Raw genomic sequence first — 23,423 nt, 5'->3', positions numbered from 1 at the left:
CTGTCTAAGTATACACCGTACACTGTGTAAAGACACAATAATATATTTGAAAAGAAGAATGTGCTTTTGAAACGTTTTTTATTTTCGAAGTCTTAGGTTACAAACACAGTTGCAAATTCAATACATTCCCCCCCCGTGTTACATACAGGTGCATTCACTTCATGTCTAAATACAATGACTTTATATTAAAATACATATTTGCTCAATAGATTTATAAATAACTTAAAAATGTCATAATAATTTAACAATAATAATAACTTAACAATGGAATAAATTCTCTGTTTAAATATATTCTCCAAAATGCTTTAAAAAAAAAATATCCTTCTTGTGTCCAGCACATGATGTATAGAAAGTAAGGGCCACAACGCGGCTACATATGAAATGCTCAAGACGCTGCCCATCTGATGTGAACAGAATCTCGATGCATTTGAAATACATTCCATCAGTTTGCATGTTTCTTAGTAATATCAATAAATAGATAGATAGATAATACAATCATAAATATGCCTATGCAAAATGAATATTTAAAAAAACATAATATCCTTATAGGATTTAAGGCACTGGAACATAGCATGACTAAAAATCTCTATATGATGATATAGATGTGTTGGATCTAGATGTACATCTCTATATGATGATATAGATGTGTTGGATCTAGTTGTACATCTCTATATGATGATATAGCATGTGTTGGATCTAGTTGTACATCTCTATATGATGATGTGGGATGTGTCTGAATCATGCATGTGGATCTAGGCGTGCACGCAGAAGTCTTTCAGGAAGGTGAAGAGGATGTCAATCTCTCCAATAGCTTTCTTCATCCCTTTCCCCGCATCCATCTGAAATACACAAGAAACAAACAAAATGGGTTTTAGACAAAGATCGCATTCAATCAAATGTTCAATGGATTAATTTTAACTTTGATTAACGCATTTAACCCTTATTAATAACTTAGTTTATAATGTTTCTTTGTGACAAGCATGAAAATGATCAAGTCTATACGGGTATCGTGAAGAATTACCTCGGACAACTTCTTGCGGAAAGCTTTGCTGTGGTGGTGATCATTGTAATGTTTAATAGCCCTAGAAGAAAGAGAGAGGAATCAGTCACTTTCTCTGAGGGGATATAAACACCATCTCTACACAATATCACACTTCAGATCTCTGACTGAGAGAGAGAGAGAGAGAGAGAGAGAGAGAGAGAGAGAGAGAGAGAGAGAGAGAGAGAGAGAGAGAGAGAGAGAGAGAGAGAGAGAGAGAGAGAGAGAGAGAGAGAGAGAGAGAGAGAGAGAGAGAGAGAGAGAGAGAGAGAGAGAGAGAGAGAGAGAGAGAGAGAGAGAGAGAGAGAGCGAGAGAGACAGAACAGAGAGAGAGAGAGAGAGAGAGAGAGAGAGAGAGAGAGAGAGAGAGAGAGAGAGAGAGAGTGAGAGAGAGAGAGTGAGAGAGAGCGAGAGAGAGAGAGAGAGGGGGGGAGAGAGAGAGAGCGAGCGAGAGAGATAGAGAGAGAGATAGAGCGAGAGAGAGAGAGAGAGAGAGAGAGAGAGAGAGAGAGAGAGAGAGAGAGAGAGAGAGACAGAGACAGAGACAGAGACAGACAGACAGACAGACAAACAGAGTGAAACATAGAAATGTGTTGAAAGGGTAGAGAATAGATGAAGAGAGAGAGAGAGATTAAACAAGTGAGTGTAGGTAAAGTGAACGAAAGAGAGGAGAACTTACACAGCCATGTTCCTCCAGGTCTCTGCTGACTCGGGCCAGGTCTTCCTTCAGGGCAGGGAGTTTAGGATGATGCTTGTCCTGCTTCTCCTTAGTGGTCAGGATGTTACTCAGGTAGAAGTCCAGGATGTTAGCATGCAGGCAGCAGATGTCCCTGTGGTTCTGCTGTATTAAAGGCATCCATTAATTAGTATGATATTATTAGTATTGCCTACATTTGCATCAAGAAATATTTTAGAAAAATTTAGAAATATAAAATAAAACACAAAACCAAATTGGATACCATTTTCACACCAAGCTCTAAAATAATAGGCTAGACATGGATTAACATGATATTATTAATTGGTTTAATTGACACACCTTTTTAGTATCGATGTCTGGCATCAGTTTAGTGTCAGTATCATTGTCAGAACTTTGCGCCTGTTGAAACAGACAGGAATGGCATTATTAGGCAAAAAATAAATCAAAAACCATAATCAAATAAACCCGTATAAAAGACAAAAATAATAGGCTGCTAGTTCCACAAATATAATATATTTAGTTTAGTCCTACAATTATAAGCCATTATGGAATATGAAATATGATAAAGTAATATGAAATATGATAAAGTAAAAAAAAAACTTACATGTTGAGCCACCAGCTGCACCATGGAGTCGGTGTCCGCGCTGTGCAGTGGGGCGCTGAGCGGGCGGTGGATGGAGTGCGCCACGGCTTCCCGCAGCAGACACACGCTCATCACCACCACCACCGCGGCTAGGAGTTGGACCATGCTGAACTTCATATTGGCTCCGGGAGATGCGTGTCTTTCTCTTCGTTTGAATAATAATGCGAAAATATCACAGTTCGCCTGGAAACAATACATTATATGAATAAGAGACAGTTAAATAACTTATTTTAATTTAGGTAAGCCTTGTCTAATGCTATTTAAAGGCTACACGCTACAGGTTATAATACATCTATTTTGCAAGAGAGACCTATTGTAATACTACAACCAAGATCGCACCTTAAGCTGCTTACCTTGAAGGGTTGGTTTGGTAGGTTGTCATGTTTTCTACCTGGTAGGGAAAGTATTTATATTGTCTAGAGGCCTAGGTGGAGGGGACGTCATTGTGGTTCCTTTCCCCGTATTCAGGTCAATCCGCGGGTATCCCCCCCTCCCTCCGCAGCCTCCCGACCTGGGTTAACCAGGTCAACGTTATAACACCGAACTGCAATACTATACAGAAAAAATACACAAAAATAACATAATAGGCAGAAAAAAGTGAAGATGATTCATGAGCAAAAATATGAAATGAGATAAATAAATGTGTTCCTAAATGAATGACGTGAACTCAGTCATTCATCAAAAAGAGAACTGATGGCCTGGGGTTCGGGATGTTGTGGCTACGTCACCCAGTTATTAATATTTGAAATGATTGCGTCTGTTTTCTTCTCCTCAGGTGGTTTAGGATGCTGGAACATTCGATATAGAGTAACTGTACAACGCTAACTGTAAATTCCCCTCAATGAAATTAAATATATGACAGCACTGCAAACAGATCAGCCATTGAGCCCAGGCTCAACACACATCACGATGTTTACAATAGTTAATCGTTGAATCCACATCCCAAATTGTACCCTATTCCCTTTAAAGTGCACTACTTTTGACCAGGGCCCATAAGACTCTGGTCATAAGTAGTGCACTATTTAGTGAATAGGGTACCATTTGGGATGTCAACAATAAAGGAGAGCTGGTGCACTTGAGACAGATTGAGGCAGATTCAGCACACTGAGTTGCCAAGTGACCCTCTGAGAGCTTGGTTACATCCCAAAATGGCACCCTGTTCCCTATGTAGTGCACTACTTTTGAACACTACCCATAAGACTCTGGTCATAAGTAGTGCACTATATAGGACATAGGGTGCCATTTGGGACATATCCCTTGTCCAGCCGTAGAGGAAACCACTAGGCTCTTTCACAACTCGGGGGCAGTTTCCCTTATTATTGGCAGAGTGTAGTATAATGATGAATGGTGTCCGTCATTGCTGATGAACAAAAGGAGTCTGCTCATACTGAACATTGATCATAAGGTTTATTCAGACCACAAGCTTGGGCATGAGTAACAGACTTGCAGGGTCTGGAGAGCAGTGTCCTCCAATTCTAATGGCTGCTCTAACGTCTCATCGTTTAACCCCTATTTATAAACACTGATGCCCCTCTTCTGGCCAATCACCAGTCTCCCTGTCTACAACCCACCTCCTGTCTGTGGTATGTGGTATTACACCTAAAACATTCCCTCTTGATACTACCATAAACAACATTCTATTTCTTCATGAAAACATTTAACAAAGGCATAATCTTCAGATACTATAAGAGGTTCACCAACTATCATCAAACACTGTGGGACAGGCTTCTATGAAGCATACCACTGTAGGCCAAGCTACATTAATCCATGTCTTATCTTATGGGAAGTCATGCGTCATTTCAGTACCAAGTTTCATACAACAGAGAAGCAGGTGGAGGGATAAACCAGTGTGTTTTCACTGAGCCACACGTCATGGGCTGTTACCTGGTTATATTACCTGATGACTATTACCTGGGTATGACAGACCAACCATGGCTCCTTCCTGGTAAATGACTTGACTATTACCTGGGTATGACAGACCAACCATGGTTCCTTCCTGGTAAATGACTTGACTATTACCTGGGTATGACAGACCAACCATGGTTCCTTCCTGGTAAATGACCTGACTATTACCTGGGTATGACAGACCAACCATGGTTCCTTCCTGGGAAATGACTTGACTATTACCTGGGTATGACAGACCAACCATGGTTCCTTCCTGGTAAATGACCTGACTATTACCTGGGTATGACAGACCAACCATGGTTCCTTCCTGGTAAATGACTTGACTATTATTGCAAATGTATTGAAAATGAAATACATAAATATATCATTTACATAAGTATTCACACCCCTGAGTCAATACATGTTGAAATCACCTTTAGCAGCGATTACAGCAGTGAGTCATTCTGGGTAAGTCTCTTAAGAGCTTTGCACACCTGGATTGGACAACATTTGCAAATTATTATTTTCAAGCTGATTTAAGTCAAAACTGTAACCAGGCAACTCAGGAACATTCAATGTCGTCTTGGTAAGCAACTCCAGTGTATAATTGGCCTTGTGTTTTAGGTTATTGTCCTGCTAAATGAATGTGTCTCCCAGGGCCTGTTGGAAACCAGACTGAGCCAGGTTTTCCTCTAGAATTGTATTTTTATCCTAAAAAATGCCCTGACTTGCCAATGACAAGCATACCCATAACATGATGGAGCCAACACCATGCTTGAAAATATGAAGAGTGGTATTCAGTGATGTGTTGTGTTGGATTTGCCACATTTTTTGCAGTTTTACTTTAGTGCCTTATTGCAAACAGGATGCATGTTTTGGAATATTTTGTATTCTGTACAGGCTGTCTTCTTTTCACTCTGTCATTTAGGTTAGTATTGTGGAGTAACTACAATGTTGTTGATCCATCCTCAGTTTTCTCCTATCACAGCCATTAAACTCTGTAACTGCTTTAAAGTCACTTTTGAACTCATGGTGAAATCCCTGAGCGGTTTCCTTCCTCTCCGGCAACCGAGTTAGGAAAGACACCTGTATCTTTGTAGTGACTGGATGTATTGATACACCTTCCAAAGTAAAATTAATAACTTCACAATTATCAAAGGGATATTCAATGTCTGCTTTTTTTTTTACCCATCTACCAATAGGTGCCCTTCTTTGCGAGGCATTGAAAATCCTCCCTGGTCTTTGTGGTTGAATTTGTGTTTGAAATTCACTGCTCGACTAAGGGACCTTACAGATAATTGTATGTGTGGGGGTACAGAGATGAGGTAGTTATTCAAAAGCCATGTTAAACACTATTATTGCACACAGTGTGAGTCCATGCAACTCATTATGTGACTTGTTAAGCAAATGTTTACTACTGAACTTATTTAGCCTTACCATAACAAAGGGGTTGAATACTTACTGAATCTAGACATTTCAGCTTTTCATTTGTAAATAATTTGTAAAAATGTCTCAAAACATCATTCTACTATGACATCATGGGGTATTGCGTGTGGGCCAGTGCCACAACATCTCAATTTAATCAATTTTAAACTCAGGCTGCAACGCAACAAATTGTGGGAAAAAGTCAAGAGAATATCTTCTGAAGGCGCTGTATAAGGACTAGGGTGCTATTTGGGAAGCAGCCAATCGCATAAATATTGCAGTGAATTACTACAAATGTATTCTATGTACATGAAGTCAACGAGATAGCTAATTGATACCGATTGTTCCAACATTTATTTAATCTTTCCTCTCAACAGCGTTGCATTCAAACACACAGTGTATCTCTTATACAAACCTATACAACCTGTTTCAACTGCATCAATGTTGATTTGTAGTAGCAGTAGCAGTGCATAATTCACTTTCCAACAAGAGTACATTTACATTTTTGTCATTTAGCAGACGCTCTTATCCAGAGCGACTTACAGTTAGTGAGTGCATACATTTTCATACTGGCCCCCCCGTGGGAAACGAACCCACAACCCTGGCGTTGCAAGCGCCATGCCCTAGCAACTGAGCTACAGGGGGCCCAGTGTATCCAGAGTAGTGTATCAAGTAATATATTAACAACGCAGAATCGATACTACAGTAAAAATCTCAATTACAATAAAAAAGTAGTTCTCCATATACAAAATGAAATCATTTAGAATAAATACAAATCTAGTTCTTTACACTTTATTCAATACATTATTACAAAACATCTGAACTAAATTCACACAAATAGGGAGGGTATCCCAGATCCAGATTCAGCCTAGTAGTCTGGACACTCTGGTTATAGAAACCCAGATTCAGCCTAGTAGTCTGGACACTCTGGTTATACAAACCCAGATTCAGCCTAGTAGTCTGGACACTCTGGTTATACAAACCCAGATTCAGCCTAGTAGTCTGGACACTCTGGTTATACAAACCCAGATTCAGCCTAGTAGTCTGGACACTCTGGTTATACAAACCCAGATTCAGCCTAGTAGTCTGGACACTCTGGTTATACAAACCCAGATTCAGCCTAGTAGTCTGGACACTGGTTATAGAAACCCAGATTCAGCCTAGTAGTCTGGACACTCTGGTTATAGAAACCCAGATTCAGCCTAGTAGTCTGGACACTCTGGTTATAGAAACCCAGATTCAGCCTAGTAGTCTGGACACTCTGGTTATACAAACCCAGATTTAGCCTAGTAGTCTGGACACTCTGGTTATAGAAACCCAGATTCAGCCTAGTAGTCTGGACACTCTGGTTATACAAACCCAGATTCAGCCTAGTAGTCTGGACACTCTGGTTATACAAACCCAGATTCAGCCTAGTAGTCTGGACACTGGTTATACAAACCCAGATTCAGCCTAGTAGTCTGGACACTGGTTATAGAAACCCAGATTCTATAAAGCAGTGCACTATAGTGTACTCCATTCTGCTATAAAGCGGTGCACTATATGGTCAGGTAAATATGGTGCCATTTGGGACACATTGTGGTTCAGACCGTGCTGTGTGTCAGTGTTGTCATATCTCCCCCCAGAGACAAAGGTAGTGCACTACATAGGATACAAGGGTGATGTTTAGGACATAGTGTGTGTCAGTGGTGTTCTCATCCCCCCAGAAGTCTTCCTTCCTGCTCTAACAGTAGTGCACTACATAGGGAATAGGGTGCCATTTGGGATGCAATGTGAGGGGGAGGTCAGTGCTTCCTGTTATCTCTTCCCCCAGAAGTGGTCCTTCCTCCTCTGGGCTCGGTCCAGGACCTGGGAGGCCATGGAGCAGGACGCTGCCGACCTGGACGAGATCTGGGACATCCTGTCATCTGGAGGGTCACCAAGGGGTCAGGGGTCAGAGATTAGCCAGGTCAGGGAGAGAGTGATCAGCTGACTCCCAAAGATATAGAACCTCAGCTAGCCTTTATGCTTTATGTCATGGAGATATTGAAGCAAATGTCTCATTTTATTTTGTGTAAGAGGAGGTGTCGCTTCACTTGTATCAAGACTTTAACACGGAATACCAACATTACCCCTAAGCCTGCCTTTAACACTGAAGACCAACATTACCCCTAAGCCTGCCTTTAACACTGAATACCAACATTACCCCTATGCCTGCCTTTAACACTGAATACCAACATTACCCCTAAGCCTGCCTTTAACACTGAATACCAACATTACCCCTAAGCCTGCCTTTAACACGGAATACCAACATTACCCCTAAGCCTGCCTTTAACACTGAAGACCAACATTACCCCTATGCCTGCCTTTAACACTGAAGACCAACATTACCCCTATGCCTGCCTTTAACACTGAAGACCAACATTACCCCTAAGCCTGCCTTTAACACTGAAGACCAACATTACCCCCTAAGCCTGCCTTTAACACTGAAGACCAACATTACCCCCAAGCCTGCCTTTAACACGGAATACCAACATTACCCCTAAGCCTGCCTTTAACACTGAAGACCAACATTACCCCTAAGCCTGCCTTTAACACTGAATACCAACATTACCCCTAAGCCTGCCTTTAACACTGAATACCAACATTACCCCTATGCCTGCCTTTAACACTGAATACCAACATTACCCCTAAGCCTGCCTTTAACACTGAATACCAACATTACCCCTAAGCCTGCCTTTAACACGGAATACCAACATTACCCCTAAGCCTGCCTTTAACACTGAAGACCAACATTACCCCTATGCCTGCCTTTAACACTGAAGACCAACATTACCCCTAAGCCTGCCTTTAACACTGAAGACCAACATTACCCCTAAGCCTGCCTTTAACACTGAAGACCAACATTACCCCCAAGCCTGCCTTTAACACGGAATACCAACATTACCCCTAAGCCTGCCTTTAACACTGAAGACCAACATTACCCCTAAGCCTGCCTTTAACACTGAATACCAACATTACCCCTAAGCCTGCCTTTAACACTGAATACCAACATCCCTTTAACATGAATACCACTTCCCCTAAGCCTGCCTTTAACACTGAAGACCAACATTACCCCTATGCCTGCCTTTAACACTGAATACCAACATTACCCCTAAGCCTGCCTTTAACACTGAAGACCAACATTACCCCTAAGCCTGCCTTTAACACTGAAGACCAACATTACCCCTAAGCCTGCCTTTAACACTGAAGACCAACATTACCCCTAAGCCTGCCTTTAACACTGAATATCAACATCAGCCTAGTTAGTCTAGTTGTGATGAGCTGAGCTTTAACTTATCCAGAAGTCCAGGACACCGGAGGGTTATACTACAGAACAGGATAAAGGAGAGTCAGATATATAATTTTTTTTTTATAAGCTTGAAATGGGCATGTCTAATTGACTGAACAACCAAAAACACATCTCTGAGTTTAGGTTTCTTAATGAACCAGAAAATAAATGACTAAGTCATTGATCCTGCATTGTAGTATATCACCTTCATTATCAGACTAATGTGAAGAAGCTTGTTGCCATGACATTACCTTCATCATCAGTTCCACAGCCACCACCTGGACACAGCAGCAGATCCGACGTCCTCAGGCCTAAATTACCTAGAGTAGAGGAAGACAATGGACACCTGTTCTGTTTGTTGTTGTGGGAGATACATGTCAATGCTAAGATAACAGTACATTTTTGCTTTCCATGTTATTACACATGATGCACAATACTGCTACAGTTATAGTCCGTTGTCTTCCAATGAACTCCTTAGTAGGTATGTGACTGTGATGAACTCCTTAGTAGGTCTGTGACTGTGATGAACTCCTTAGTAGGTCTGTGACTGTGATGAACTCCTTAGTAGGTCTGTGGCTGTGATTAACTCCTTAGTAGGTCTGTGACTGTGATGAACTCCTTAGTAGGTCTGTGGCTGTGATGAACTCCTTAGTAGGTCTGTGACTGTGATGAACTCCTTAGTAGGTCTGTGGCTGTGATGAACTCCTTAGTAGGTCTGTGACTGTGATGAACTCCTTAGTAGGTCTGTGGCTGTGATGAACTCCTTAGTAGGTCTGTGGCTGTGATGAACTCCTTAGTAGGTCTGTGGCTGTGATGAACTCCTTAGTAGGTCTGTGGTTGTGATGAACTCCTTAGTAGGTCTGTGACTGTGATGAACTCCTTAGTAGGTCTGTGGTTGTGATGAACTCCTTAGTAGGTCTGTGACTGTGATGAACTCCTTAGTAGGTATGTGGCTGTGATGAACTCCTTAGTAGGTCTGTGGCTGTGATGAACTCCTTAGTAGGTCTGTGGCTGTGATGAACTCCTTAGTAGGTCTGTGACTGTGATGAACTCCTTAGTAGGTCTGTGGCTGTGATGAACTCCTTAGTAGGTCTGTGACTGTGATGAACTCCTTAGTAGGTCTGTGGCTGTGATGAACTCCTTAGTAGGTCTGTGGCTGTGATGAACTCCTTAGTGGGTCTGTGACTGTGATGAACTCCTTAGTAGGTCTGTGGCTGTGATGAACTCCTTAGTAGGTCTGTGGCTGTGATGAACTCCTTAGTGGGTCTGTGACTGTGATGAACTCCTTAGTAGGTCTGTGACTGTGATGAACTCCTTAGTAGGTCTGTGGCTGTGATGAACTCCTTAGTAGGTCTGTGGCTGTGATGAACTCCTTAGTGGGTCTGTGACTGTGATGAACTCCTTAGTAGGTCTGTGGCTGTGATGAACTCCTTAGTAGGTCTGTGGCTGTGATGAACTCCTTAGTAGGTCTGTGACTGTGATGAACTCCTGAAGCCCCTCCCCTCCCTCTGAAGACCCGGAAACAACTTGTTGTTGCCTCATCAGTTTCTACCCCAGGTGTTTCTATCCTAGGTGTTTCTATCTCAGGTGTTTCTACCCCAGGTGTTTCTACCTCAGGTGTTTCTACCTCAGGTGTTTCTACCTCAGGTGTTTCTACCTCATTCTACCCCAGGTGTTTCTACCTCATGCTACCCCCAGGTGTTTCTACCCCAGGTGTTTCTACCCCAGGTGTTTCTACCCCAGGTGTTTCTACCCCAGGTGTTTCTACCTATCCCAGGTGTTTCTACCTCATTCTACCCCAGGTGTTTCTACCTCATTCTACCCCAGGTGTTTCTACCCCAGGTGTTTCTACCTCATTCTACCCCAGGTGTTTCTACCTCATTCTACCCCCAGGTGTTTCTACTTCAGGTGTTTCTACCTCAGGTGTTTCTACCTCAGGTGTTTCTACCTCAGGTGTTTCTACCTCATTCGACCTCAGGTATTTCTACCCATTCTCCCCAGGTGTTTCTACCCCAGGTGTTTCTACCTCAAGGTGTTTCTACCTCATTCTACCCCAGGTGTTTCTACTTCAGGTGTTTCTACCCCAGGTGTTTCTACCCCAGGTGTTTCTACCCCAGGTATTTCTTCCTCAGGTGTTTCTACCCCAGGTGTTTCTACCTCAGGTGTTTCTACCCCAGGTGTTTCTACCTCAGGTGTTTCTACCCCAGGTGTTTCTACCCCAGGTGTTTCTACCTCAGGTGTTTCTACCCCAGGTGTTTCTACCTCAGGTGTTTCTACCCCAGGTGTTTCTACCTCAGGTGTTTCTTCCTCAGGTGTTTCTACCCCAGGTGTTTCTACCTCAGGTGTTTCTACCTCAGGTGTTTCTATCTCAGGTGTTTCTACCTCAGGTGTTTCTACCTCAGGTGTTTCTACCTCAGGTGTTTCTATCTCAGGTGTTTCTACCCCAGGTGTTTCTATCTCAGGTGTTTCTACCCCAGGTGTTTCTACCTCAGGTGGTTCTACCCCAGGTGTTTCTACCCCAGGTGTTTCTCCCTCAGGTGTTTCTACCCTAGGTGTTTTTACCCCAGGTGTTTCTACCCCAGGTGTTTCTACCCCAGGTGTTTCTACCTCAGGTGTTTCTACCCCTAGGTGTTTCTACCCCCAGGTGTTTCTACCTCAGGTGTTTCTACCCCAGGTGTTTCTACCCCAGGTGTTTCTACCTCAGGTGTTTCTACCCTAAGTGTTTCTACCCCAGGTGTTTCTACCTCAGGTGGTTCTACCCCAGGTGTTTCTACCCCAGGTGTTTCTACCTCAGGTGTTTCTACCCTAGGTGTTTTTACCCCCAGGTGTTTCTACCCCAGGTGTTTCTACCTCAGGTGGTTCTACCCCAGGTGTTTTTACCCCAGGTGTTTTTACCTCATTCTACCCCAGGTGTTTCTACCCCAGGTGTTTCTACCCCAGGTGTTTCCACCCCAGGTGTTTCTACCTCAGGTGTTTCTACCCCAGGTGTTTCTACCCCAGGTGTTTCTACCCCAGGTGTTTCTACCCCAGGTGTTTCTACCCCAGGTGTTTCTACCCCAGGTGTTTCTACCCCAGGTGTTTCTACCCCAGGTGTTTCTACCCCAGGTATTTCTTCCTCAGGTGTTTCTACCCCAGGTGTTTCTACCTCAGGTGTTTCTACCCCAGGTGTTTCTACCCCAGGTGTTTCTACCCCAGGTGTTTCTACCCCAGGTATTTCTTCCTCAGGTGTTTCTACCTCAGGTGTTTCTACCTCAGGTGTTTCTACCCTAGGTGTTTTTACCCCAGGTGTTTTTACCTCATTCTACCCCAGGTGGAATGGAGGGAGACGAGAGGAAGAGAAAGAGTTGAAGGACTCTGGAGAAAAAGGGATTTCCCCCAGTTGTGATCCTCTGGCATCGGCTTCTGTATCTTTTGTCTTGAGGAGAAAGAAGCAGCTAGGAACTACAATACTAGACAATATCTGGTCTGGCGGGAAGGAAGGAATGAGGACCGGACTACAACTCTGTTTCCTTCTCACGTCCTGGTTATGTTATTCAACAGGTAGCCTGGTGTCAGATCCGTTGGTGAGACAGCAACAGGTTTGCAAGACGGCACGTGGCAAGTCAACCCAAACAGATACAGGCTACTTACATAACCTAACCTGGAAGTGGCAACTTGGCAGGACAGTCCAAACAGATCTGGGACCAGGTTTTTTGTTACGCAACGGTAGAATATGCTGAGAAAAGCCACAAACTGTAACGATGTCTCAGCAGTAGAGAGAGAGCGAGAGCGACCACACCCCACAGGGACTCAGTCAAACAGACTGACCTATATACTGTAGAGATGACGGAAACCTGACACCCTCACACACCTCCCATCGACGGTAAATGATGCTCATTGTCACATTTATATGTTCATTTCATTCTCACTAAACTGTCTTTGATGAGGCAGAATGCAGTGTTTTGATTGGCCCATAACTATAGGGTGATGAAGTGACGCGACAACGTCACACAGTTTGAATTGAAGTTGCAGATGCAGCATCCCAAACGCCAGAAATGTAAAAGAGGTTTTGATCAGTCAAAAAACCAATGCTATTTATATTTTCAGTTAAACTGCTGAGGCCGTTTGTAGTGATAGTGGTCTTAAGGATAGTTACCATTATGTTGGAACTCTGGGTCTCTGAGCGTCCCCTGGATGCGGTTAACAGGTGGAGGGACGGCGGCGTGGGGTCGTCCGCTGGTGGTGCGTTTACGGGAGGGTTTGGCCTCTGGTGGAGGATCAGGGGGGTTCTCTGGAGAGGTCTCCCCCGACCAGGAGTCCTCTCTCAGGGGGAGGGGGTCCACAGTGGTCACCCCTGCTGCTGGAGAGGAAAGGGGCTGGTTCCGCTCCTCATTCTGATAGAGACACAACCTCAGATTCACTAACTAACAAGACTAGAGGCACCTATAACAACAGATATACTCCCCCAAATAGCATTGACAAAACATAAGGCACACAACCAACCAAGTAAAAATGTTCTTATCTTAGTCGAAACACTAGCAAATACAATCAATCAATCAATCAAATCGATTTATAAAGCTTTTTACATAGCAGTTATCACAACGTGCTTTTACAGTAACCCTGCCTATAAATATTAGATGTATCTTCTCCTTACAGTAACCCTGCCTATAAATACTAGATGTATCTTCTCCTTACAGTAACCCTGCCTATAAATACTAGATGTATCTTCTCCTTACAGTAACCCTGCCTATAAATACTAGATGTATCTTCTCCTTACAGTAACCCTGCCTATAAATACTAGATGTATCTTCTCCTTACAGTAACCCTGCCTATAAATACTAGATGTATCCTCTCCTTACAGTAACCCTGCCTATAAATACTAGATGTATCTTCTCCTTACAGTAACCCTGCCTATAAATACTAGATGTATCTTCTCCTTACAGTAACCCTGCCTATAAATACTAGATGTATCTTCTCCTTACAGTAACCCTGCCTATAAATACTAGATGTATCCCTCTCCTTACAGTAACCCTGCCTATAAATACTAGATGTATCTTCTCCCTTACAGTAACCCTGCCTATAAATACTAGATGTATCCTCTCCTTACAGTAACCCTGCCTATAAATACTAGATGTATCTTCTCCTTACAGTAACCCTGCCTATAAATACTAGATGTATCTTCTCCTTACAGTAACCCTGCCTATAAATACTAGATGTATCTTCTCCCTTACAGTAACCCTGCCTATAAATACTAGATGTATCTTCTCCTTACAGTAACCCTGCCTATAAATACTAGATGTATCTTCTCCTTACAGTAACCCTGCCTATAAATACTAGATGTATCTTCTCCTTACAGTAACCCTGCCTATAAATACTAGATGTATCTTCTCCTTACAGTAACCCTGCCTATAAATACTAGATGTATCTTCTCCTTACAGTAACCCTGCCTATAAATACTAGATGTATCTTCTCCTTACAGTAACCCTGCCTATAAATACTAGATGTATCTTCTCCTTACAGTAACCCTGCCTATAAATACTAGATGTATCTTCTCCTTACAGTAACCCTGCCTATAAATACTAGATGTATCTTCTCCTTACAGTAACCCTGCCTATAAATACTAGATGTATCTTCTCCTTACAGTAACCCTGCCTATAAATACTAGATGTATCTTCTCCTTACAGTAACCCTGCCTATAAATACTAGATGTATCTTCTCAGCTAGGAGAAGCTCTACCCACTAACCCAATATCCAGTGGTGTAGTTGGTACCTGTCTGGCTGCTCGTTGTGGGGAGGCCAGAGAGAGGTGTTTAAAGGGCGAACGGGGTTTACCCAACGGAGGTTCACTTCTCCTCACCCAACCATCAGCCTCCTTCATCTTAGGAGGAGACACCAGGATAGCACCTCCTGACAGACAACAGACAAAGGGTTATCACATTTAAACCTCTGGCGATCAATAAAGTTTTTTTTTTTTTTTCAATTCAACACAGAACAGAAGTAATGAACCATGCTTTGAACTTGACTGTCATATGACTGTGATATGTGGTTGTTGTTCTACTGAACTGAATGGTACTGTCTGTAAGATGCTCTGGATAAGAGTATCTGTTAAATTACTCAATTGTCATGTAAAATGTAGAAAATAGTGAGTTTGGTGTATAATATTGACCTGACCCATGACTGAACTGTGATTTGTCTGTGAAGATCAGAGGTTGTGAGAAAGCGTAGGCTGGATGCAAGCTACGGTGGGAAGATGACGAGTCTAACGTTGGTTTGTTTCCACTATCACCTAGTTCATGGTCATGGTGAAACTGCCTCAACACAGTAGTTAGTTGGTTTGTTTCCACTATCACCTAGTTCACATTGCCCCTGGAGACAAACTGGGCTGGACCAAACATTGCCCCTGGAGGCCCCTGGAGATAAACCCAGACAGGGCTGGACCACACACTGCCCCTGGAGGCCCCTGGAGACAAACCCAGACTGGGCCGGACCACACACTGCCCCTGGAGGCCCCTGAAGATAAACCCAGACTGGGCCGGACCACACACTGCCCCTGGAGGCCCCTGAAGATAAACCCAGACTGGGCTGGACCACACACTGCCCCTGGAGGCCCCTGGAGACAAACCCAGACTGGGCCGGACCACACACTGCCCCTGGAGGCCCCTGAAGATAAACCCAGACTGGGCCGGACCACACACTGCCCCTGGAGGCCCCTGAAGATAAACCCAGACTGGGCTGGACCACACACTGCCCCCTGGAGGCCCCTGGAGATAAACCCAGACTGGGCCGGACCACACACTGCCCCTGGAGGCCCCTGGAGATAAACCCAGACTGGGCTGGACCAAACACTGCCCCTGGAGGCCCCTGGAGATAAACCCAGACTGGGCTGGACCAAACATTGCCCCTGGAGGCCCCTGGAGATAAACCCAGACAGGGCTGGACCACACACTGCCCCTGGAGGCCCCTGGAGACAAACCCAGACTGGGCCGGACCACACACTGCCCCTGGAGACCCCTGAAGATAAACCCAGACTGGGCCGGACCACACACTGCCCCTGGAGGCCCCTGAAGATAAACCCAGACTGGGCTGGACCACACACTGCCCCTGGAGGCCCCTGGAGATAAACCCAGACTGGGCCGGACCACACATTGCCCCTGGAGGCCCCTGGAGACAAACCCAGACTGGGCTGGACCACACACTGCCCCTGGAGGCCCCTGGAGATAAACCCAGACTGGGCCGGACCACACACTGCCCCTGGATAAATGTATTTGATTGTTTTTGTATCAGTAACCCCTCTCAATAAAAAAAAAATTTGAATACAAAGTTGGTCACAAAAACTAAAAAAATATAAAAAAATATGTCGACAATATATTTGCTAGGTTACCAGTGGCTGGAGTCGTCAGGTCGTGGTGAGTTCTCTGAACAGTAGCGATCCTTTGCAGTGTGGGGGTGGGCATCCTACCACCCTCTCTGGAGCGGTGGGAGCCTGCTACAGACGACGGACGCAGATGGTCCAGCACCCTCAGCCTAGAACACAGACAGACAGACAGACAGACAGACTTGACATGTCAACTAGACAGACAGGCAGACAGACAGGCAGAGACAGGAGGAGGGACAGAGAGGAGGCAGAGAGGAGAAGAGAGAGAGACAGACAGAGAGACAGAGAGAGAGAGAGAGAGAGAGAGAGAGAGAGAGAGAGGAGACAGGCAGAGAGACAGGCAGGGAAGGGAGAGAGGAGGAGAGGCAGACAGGCAGGCAGAGAGACAGAGAGAGAGACAGAGAGACAGACAGAAGCAGGCAGGCAGACAGACAGACAGAGATGAGTGTGATCAAAGGAGTCAGGCGCAGGAGGGAAATCACAGAATGCAGAGTTTATTCAGTCGTACACAAAAGTGCTGGATAGCGACAAAATGAAACAGGGCAAATACAATGTAACAGCATCTCCAACAATAAACAGGCACAGGGGGAAATATCTACCCTGGTAAATACAATGTAACGATATCTCCAACAATAAACAGGCACAGGGGAAATATCTACCCTGGTAAATACAATGTAACGATATCTCCAACAATAAACAGGCACAGGGGAAATATCTACCCTGGTAAATACAATGTAACGATATCTCCAACAATAAACAGGCACAGGGGAAATATCTACCCTGGTAAATACAATGTACAAGGAGCTCCACCGAGCTCCACTACTCTCACAATAAACAATCATCCACAAGGACAAGGGGGCAGAGGGAACACTTATACACGGACTAATGAGGGGATAGGAACCAGGTGTGTGTGATTGACAAGACAAGACCAATGGAGTGATGATAAATGGAGCGGCAGTGGCTAGTAAGCCGGTGATGACGAACGCCGAAACCTGCCCGAGCAAGGAGGAGGGGCAGCCCCGGCGGAAGTAGTGACACAGACAGAGTCACAGTGTGTTGAATCAACATGCAGTGAGGCAACGCAACTCTGTGGTCTCTAAAAATGGTAGCTCCTGAAAAAAGTAACAAAATGATGACTGTCATCAATATGGATAAAAAACAGAGTGGAGGTAACAGAACTGACCATCTCCAATATGGATAAAAACAGAGTGGAGGTAACAGAACTGACCGTCTCCAATATGGATAAAAACAGAGTGGAGGTAACAGAACTGACCGTCTCAAATATGGATAAAAACAGAGTGGAGGTAACAGAACTGACCGTCTCCAATATGGATAAAAACAGAGTGGAGGTAACACAACTGACCGTCTCAAAATGGATAAAAACAGAGTGGAGGTAACAGAACTGACCGTCTCCAATATGGATAAAAACAGAGTGGAGGTAACACAACTGACCGTCTCCAATATGGATAAAAACAGAGTGGAGGTAACACAACTGACCGTCTCCAATATGGATAAAAACAGAGTGGAGGTAACAGAACTGACCGTCTCCAATATGGATAAAAACAGAGTGGAGGTAACACAACTGACCGTCTCCAATATGGATAAAAACAGAGTGGAGGTAACAGAACTGACCGTCTCCAATATGGATAAAAACAGAGTGGAGGTAACACAACTGACAGTCTCCAATATGGATAAAAACAGAGTGGAGGTAACAGAACTGACCGTCTCCAATATGGATAAAAACAGAGTGGAGGTAACAGAACTGACCGTCTCCAATATGGATAAAAACAGAGTGGAGGTAACACAACTGACCGTCTCCAATATGGATAAAAACAGAGTGGAGGTAACACAACTGACCACTCAGTGAAAGCAGAATCAACTGGAAATGGAGAAGGAATGAAACAACCACATACTCATCCTTTCTCTCCTTTCTCTCCTTCTCCTCTTCTTCCTCTCTGTTTTCCTCCTCCCCACCTCCCCCGGTCCACCCCCAACCCCTGTCTCCTCCTCCTCCTCCCCCCCTCCACCCCCAGCCCCTGTCTCCTCCTCCCAGGCTAGTCTCCTCTGAACAGGCAGGGTGGGGGCTCCAGGGTCAGGCTGACCAGGGGGGCCTGCTGTGTCCCCAGCCCCCCTGGTGGAGTTCCTTCTGCTGGACACGGGGGTGAGGGAGGCAGGGGGTCCGGCTTTGTAGCTGGAGCTACTGTCAACCCTACAGACACACAGGGAGAGGAAGGAGGGAGAGGGACACACAGTGAACATGACCTTAATAGGTCAGATCTATTAAAACCCCAATACAGGACTCTCAGCATTAGAGTTTAGGTGGGGCAACCACCCACCTAGCTCTGCGGCTTCTACCCAGAAATATGTGGCTCTGCTTCTAAGTCAAATCACTTGGCTACACTTGATTTCAATTTAATTCTACGCCTGCAGAGGCCCGATCTTGAGGCCTAAAGTTGCATCCCATCTATGGGAAACCCTGAGACAGACAGACTACTTCATCCAACCCAAACTTAAAGACATGCTAATGTCATGCTATAGCCAGCTCTGTGGTCTCTCTCCCCTCACCTAGCGAGGTCCAGAGCCTGGATGGTAGGGCTACTGCTGTGGTCGTCCCTGTCCCCTGACCCTGTCCCAGAGGTGAGGTTGGAGGACGAAGGGGTGGAGGCTTCCCACAGCTGGTTCTGGTCCGACAGGATCTGGTTGAAGTGGAGACGGGAGAAATGGGTCCCCCACGCCCTCTGTCTGTAGGTCTCCGCCTTCTCACGAAGCTCTCGCACCTGGGAGGATTGATTGATTGATTGGTTGGTTGACTGATAGCATTTATTTGATTTTTTTTAAAGTAGCAGGCTGCTCCGGCCAGAAAGTTGGACAGGGCTCAGTCACAACACAGCTTCTTTATTTTCTATAGGTGGAACCTAGCCTGGTGCCAGTGTGTTTCTGCTCTCTTGTCAACTAACTAATGGAATCATCATACCAAACATGTTTGGCTTGACAATGACAGAAATGGAGTCGGCAAGAGCACAAACTGACCTTGGACCAGGCTATGGTTTAAATCCAGTTCCTGAAGAACTTCATATGAATACTGTACATAAGCATTTCAAGCACATTAACAGCACATGGCAGGGAACCTTGCAGGATCTGTGGCATCACATTAACAGAACATGGCAGGGAACCTTGCAGGATCTGTGGCATCACATTAACAGAACATGGCAGGGAGCCTTGCAGGATCTGTGGCATCACATTAACAGAACATGGCAGGGAACCTTGCAGGATCTGTGGCATCACATTAACAGAACATGGCAGGGAACCTTGCAGGATCTGTGGCATCACATTAACAGCACATGGCAGGGAACCTTGCAGGATCTGTGGCATCACATTAACAGAACATGGCAGGGAACCTTGCAGGATCTGTGGCATCACATTAACAGAACATGGCAGGGAACCTTGCAGGATCTGTGGCATCACATTAACAGAACATGGCAGGGAACCTTGCAGTATCTGTGGCATCAGAAGCAAAGGCGGCAGACCAATGTTTACTTGTCGTTTTTTAGCTGCACAGTCAACTTCCCTCTGATACTGATCACTAAATCAGTGCTCTGTGAGTAAACGCTTTTCCTGATACTGATCATAGGTGTGTGGTAGAGAGAGTTTTAGACAGTTGAAAGTGTTATCAATAGCTTTAAGACATCCACAATGATGCAACAGATGACTGAGAAGCAGACTCAAGCCACATGTTCTCTTTCATGCACACAAGCAAAGCCAGGGCACGACACAACACACACTGGGCTGGCACCTGGACCCAGGGCACGACACAACACACACTGGGCTGGCACCTGGACCCAGGGCACGACACAACACACACTGGGCTGGCACCTGGACCCAGGCTGCCTCCTAAATGGTACTCTGTTCCTTATATAGTGCACTACTATTGACCAGGACCCATAGGGCTCTGGTCAAAAGTATTACACTATATAGGTCATAGAATGATAAGACTGGTAAACTGATAGACTGGTAGACTGATAAGACTGATAAGACTGGTAGACTGATAAGACTGGTAAACTGATAGACTGGTAGACTAATAAGACTGGTAAACTGATAGACTGGTAGACTGATAAGACTGATAAGACTGGTAGACTGATAAGACTGATAAGACTGGTAGACTGATAAGACTGATAAGACTGATAAGACTGATAGACTGATAAGACTGATAAGACTGATAAGACTGATAAGACTGGTAAACTGATAGACTGGTAGAATGATAAGACTGGTAAACTGATAGACTGGTAGACTGATAAGACTGGTAGACTGATAAGACTGGTAGACTGATAAGACTGGTAGACTGGTAGACTGATAAGACTGATAAGACTGGTAGACTGATAAGACTGATAAGACTGGTTGACTGGTTGACTGGTAGACTGGTTGAGTGGTAGACTGATATATTGATAGCTAGCAGGACTTTGGATAAGGGTTGACCTTAATTACTTTTCAACAGAATCAATTAGAGGTGGGTTACACTGAAATTCCACCAGGAAATCCTCCTTCAGCTGAAAAACAAACATCTCTTTATGTCCTCATTGATTTCCTCAATCAGACTAGAGCTCACCTGAAATGGCTTTGAGCCCAATCCTGGAGTGGAACATCAGATCAATCAGACTACAGCTCGCCTGAAATGGCTTTGAGCCCAATCCTGGAGTGGAACATCAGATCAATCAGACTAGAGCTCACCTGAAATGGCTTTGAGCCCAATCCTGGAGTGGAACATCAGATCAATCAGACTACAGCTCGCCTGAAATGGCTTTGAGCCCAATCCTGGAGTGGAACATCAGATCAATCAGACTAGAGCTCACCTGAAATGGCTTTGAGCCCAATCCTGGAGTGGAACATCGGATCAATCAGACTAGAGCTCACCTGAAATGGCTTTGAGCCCAATCCTGGAGTGGAACATCGGATCAACCAGACTAGAGCTCACCTGAAATGGATTTGAGCCCAATCCTGAGTGGAACATCGGATCAATCAGACTAGAGCTCACCTGAAATGGCTTTGAGCCCAATCCTGGAGTGGAACATCGGATCAATCAGACTAGAGCTCACCTGAAATGGCTTTGAGCCCAATCCTGGAGTGGAACATCGGATCAATCAGACTAGAGCTCACCTGAAATGACTTTGAGCCCAATCCTGGAGTGGAACATCAGATCAATCAGACTAGAGCTCACCTGAAATGACTTTGAGCCCAATCCTGGAGTGGAACATCAGATCAATCACTATAGCCCAACTAATGGTCCTAATAATCCCTTCGTTTTTATTGGTGTGTATTGAACTACTTTACTTAGAATACAATGGCAATCATTTCCTAGAATGCTCTTCTGCATCTTGGCTATATTTAGTACATTTCCATGAAGTTTATGGGCCAGGTTTCTATGTACCGTACAAGGCAAGGTACGGTTAACCAGTCAGCATATTCAGGTTGAATGGAAAGAAGAACGTCGTCTAACCAACCTCCTGCTGACTCACTGTACTTTCGCTGACACTGCCTGATACACACACACACACACACACACACACACACACACACACACACACACACACACCGTGCTCTCACACACACACACACACACACACACCGTGCTCTCACACACACACACACACACACACACACACACACACACACACACACCGTGCTCTCACACACGCACGCACACACAGAAACGCGCACGCGCACGCACACTCACAATTCATATTTTCAGCAACCTATCAGAGCAACAATCTCAGGCCTAGATATCAGGTATAGGGCCTTTCTGAAACTCAAGCATCTCAGGCCTAGATATCAGGTATGGGGCCTTTCTGAAACTCAACAATCTCAGGCCTAGATATCAGGTATGGGGCCTTTCTGAAACTCAACAATCTCAGGCCTAGATATCAGGTATGGGGCCTTTCTGAAACTCAACAATCTCAGGCCTAGATATCAGGTATGGGGCCTTTCTGAAACTCAACAATCTCAGGCCTAGATATCAGGTATGGGGCCTTTCTGAAACTCAACAATCTCAGGCCTAGATATCAGGTATAGGGCCTTTCTGAATCTCAACAATCTCAGGCCTAGATATCAGGTATGGGGCCTTTCTGAAACTCAACAATCTCAGGCCTAGATATCAGGTATGGAGCCTTTCTGAAACTCAACAATCTCAGGCCTAGATATCAGGTATGGAGCCTTTCTGAATCTCAACAATTTCAGGCCTAGATATCAGGTATAGGGCCTTTCTGAATCTCAACAATTTCAGGCCTAGATATCAGGTATAGGGCCTTCCTGAATCTCATACAATGGAAACTCTTTATGCCCAATGTATTGTTTATAAGGTGGATACACAGGTGTTCTGTTCACTCATATATCGTCAATCAGTTGGGTGTAAAAGTTAGAGGAGGAAGGGGGGTCATTGACAACAGCCCAAAGAGAAGGAAGGTACAGTATAACAGCGGGGAGACCAGACCATGTTACCTCGTGATACCAAACGTGACTATGCTGACTGTCACGCCCCTGCAAAGGAGGATGGGGAGAGAGAATGGGTTAAAGAGAAATGATTTCAGCCATATCCATGACATTTACTTAGTCTCTCTAGTTCATTACTTTATACACTAACTACACTGACCTCCTCTCCTACTGTGGTAGACACTGTAATAACTACACTGACCTCCTCTCCTACTGTGGTAGACACTGTAATAACTACACTGACCTCCTCTCCTACTGTGGTAGACACTGTAATAACTACACTGACCTCGTCTCCTACTGTGGTAGACACTGTAATAACTACACTGACCTCCTCTCCTACTGTGGTAGACACTGTAATAACTACACTGACCTCCTCTCCCACTGTGGTAGACACTGTAATAACTACACTGACCTCCTCTCCTACTGTGGTAGACACTGTAATAACTACACTGACCTCCTCTCCTACTGTGGTAGACACTGTAATAACTACACTGACCTCCTCTCCTACTGTGGTAGACACTGTAATAACTACACTGACCTCCTCTCCTACTGTGGTAGACACTATAATAACTACACTGACCTCCTCTCCTA

General features: G+C 44.7%; 2 protein-coding genes across 2 annotated transcripts in view; both read right to left on the bottom strand.

Moving 5' to 3' along the window:
- Positions 1-752: 752 nt before the first annotated feature.
- LOC121555417 lies at positions 753-2,496 on the bottom strand. The gene is made up of 5 exons (XM_045217935.1): positions 2,341-2,496; positions 2,076-2,135; positions 1,719-1,877; positions 1,022-1,081; positions 753-839 (listed from the first exon to the last, which is right to left on the bottom strand). The coding sequence occupies exons 1-5, from the start codon at positions 2,494-2,496 to the stop codon at positions 753-755; spliced, it is 522 nt and encodes a 173-aa protein (XP_045073870.1).
- A 4,974-nt stretch (positions 2,497-7,470) lies between these two features.
- Positions 7,471-23,423, bottom strand: part of LOC121555086 (nuclear protein MDM1-like) — a 33,244-nt gene continuing 17,291 nt past the window's right edge. Inside the window, exons 8-16 of the mRNA XM_045217936.1 lie at positions 22,842-22,880; positions 18,918-19,129; positions 18,384-18,561; positions 18,266-18,294; positions 16,359-16,501; positions 14,748-14,884; positions 13,134-13,371; positions 9,250-9,318; positions 7,471-7,595 (exon numbers count right to left, since the gene is read on the bottom strand). Coding sequence (XP_045073871.1) covers positions 7,486-7,595; positions 9,250-9,318; positions 13,134-13,371; positions 14,748-14,884; positions 16,359-16,501; positions 18,266-18,294; positions 18,384-18,561; positions 18,918-19,129; positions 22,842-22,880 — 1,155 coding nt within the window. The 3' untranslated portion in view covers positions 7,471-7,485. The remainder of the gene's footprint in view (positions 7,596-9,249; positions 9,319-13,133; positions 13,372-14,747; positions 14,885-16,358; positions 16,502-18,265; positions 18,295-18,383; positions 18,562-18,917; positions 19,130-22,841; positions 22,881-23,423) is intronic.

This window comes from Coregonus clupeaformis, unplaced genomic scaffold (assembly GCF_020615455.1).
Source record: "Coregonus clupeaformis isolate EN_2021a unplaced genomic scaffold, ASM2061545v1 scaf1277, whole genome shotgun sequence".
NCBI classification, from domain to species: Eukaryota; Metazoa; Chordata; class Actinopteri; order Salmoniformes; family Salmonidae; genus Coregonus; species Coregonus clupeaformis.
The sequence above is the reverse complement of the archived record's forward strand: the minus strand, read 5'-3'. Positions and strand labels throughout refer to the sequence as shown.

Bases quoted from the DNA above. Each gene is read 5' to 3' on its own strand.
- LOC121555417 (XM_045217935.1), bottom strand. From the start codon at position 2,496: ATGAAGTTCAGCATGGTCCAACTCCTAGCCGCGGTGGTGGTGGTGATG. The intron at 1,878-2,075 runs GTGTGTCAATTA...TTAATACAGCAG, and splicing joins CAGACATCGATACTAAAAAG to AACCACAGGGACATCTGCTG. The intron at 1,082-1,718 runs GTAAGTTCTCCT...CTTTCTTCTAGG, and splicing joins ACCTGGAGGAACATGGCTGT to GCTATTAAACATTACAATGA.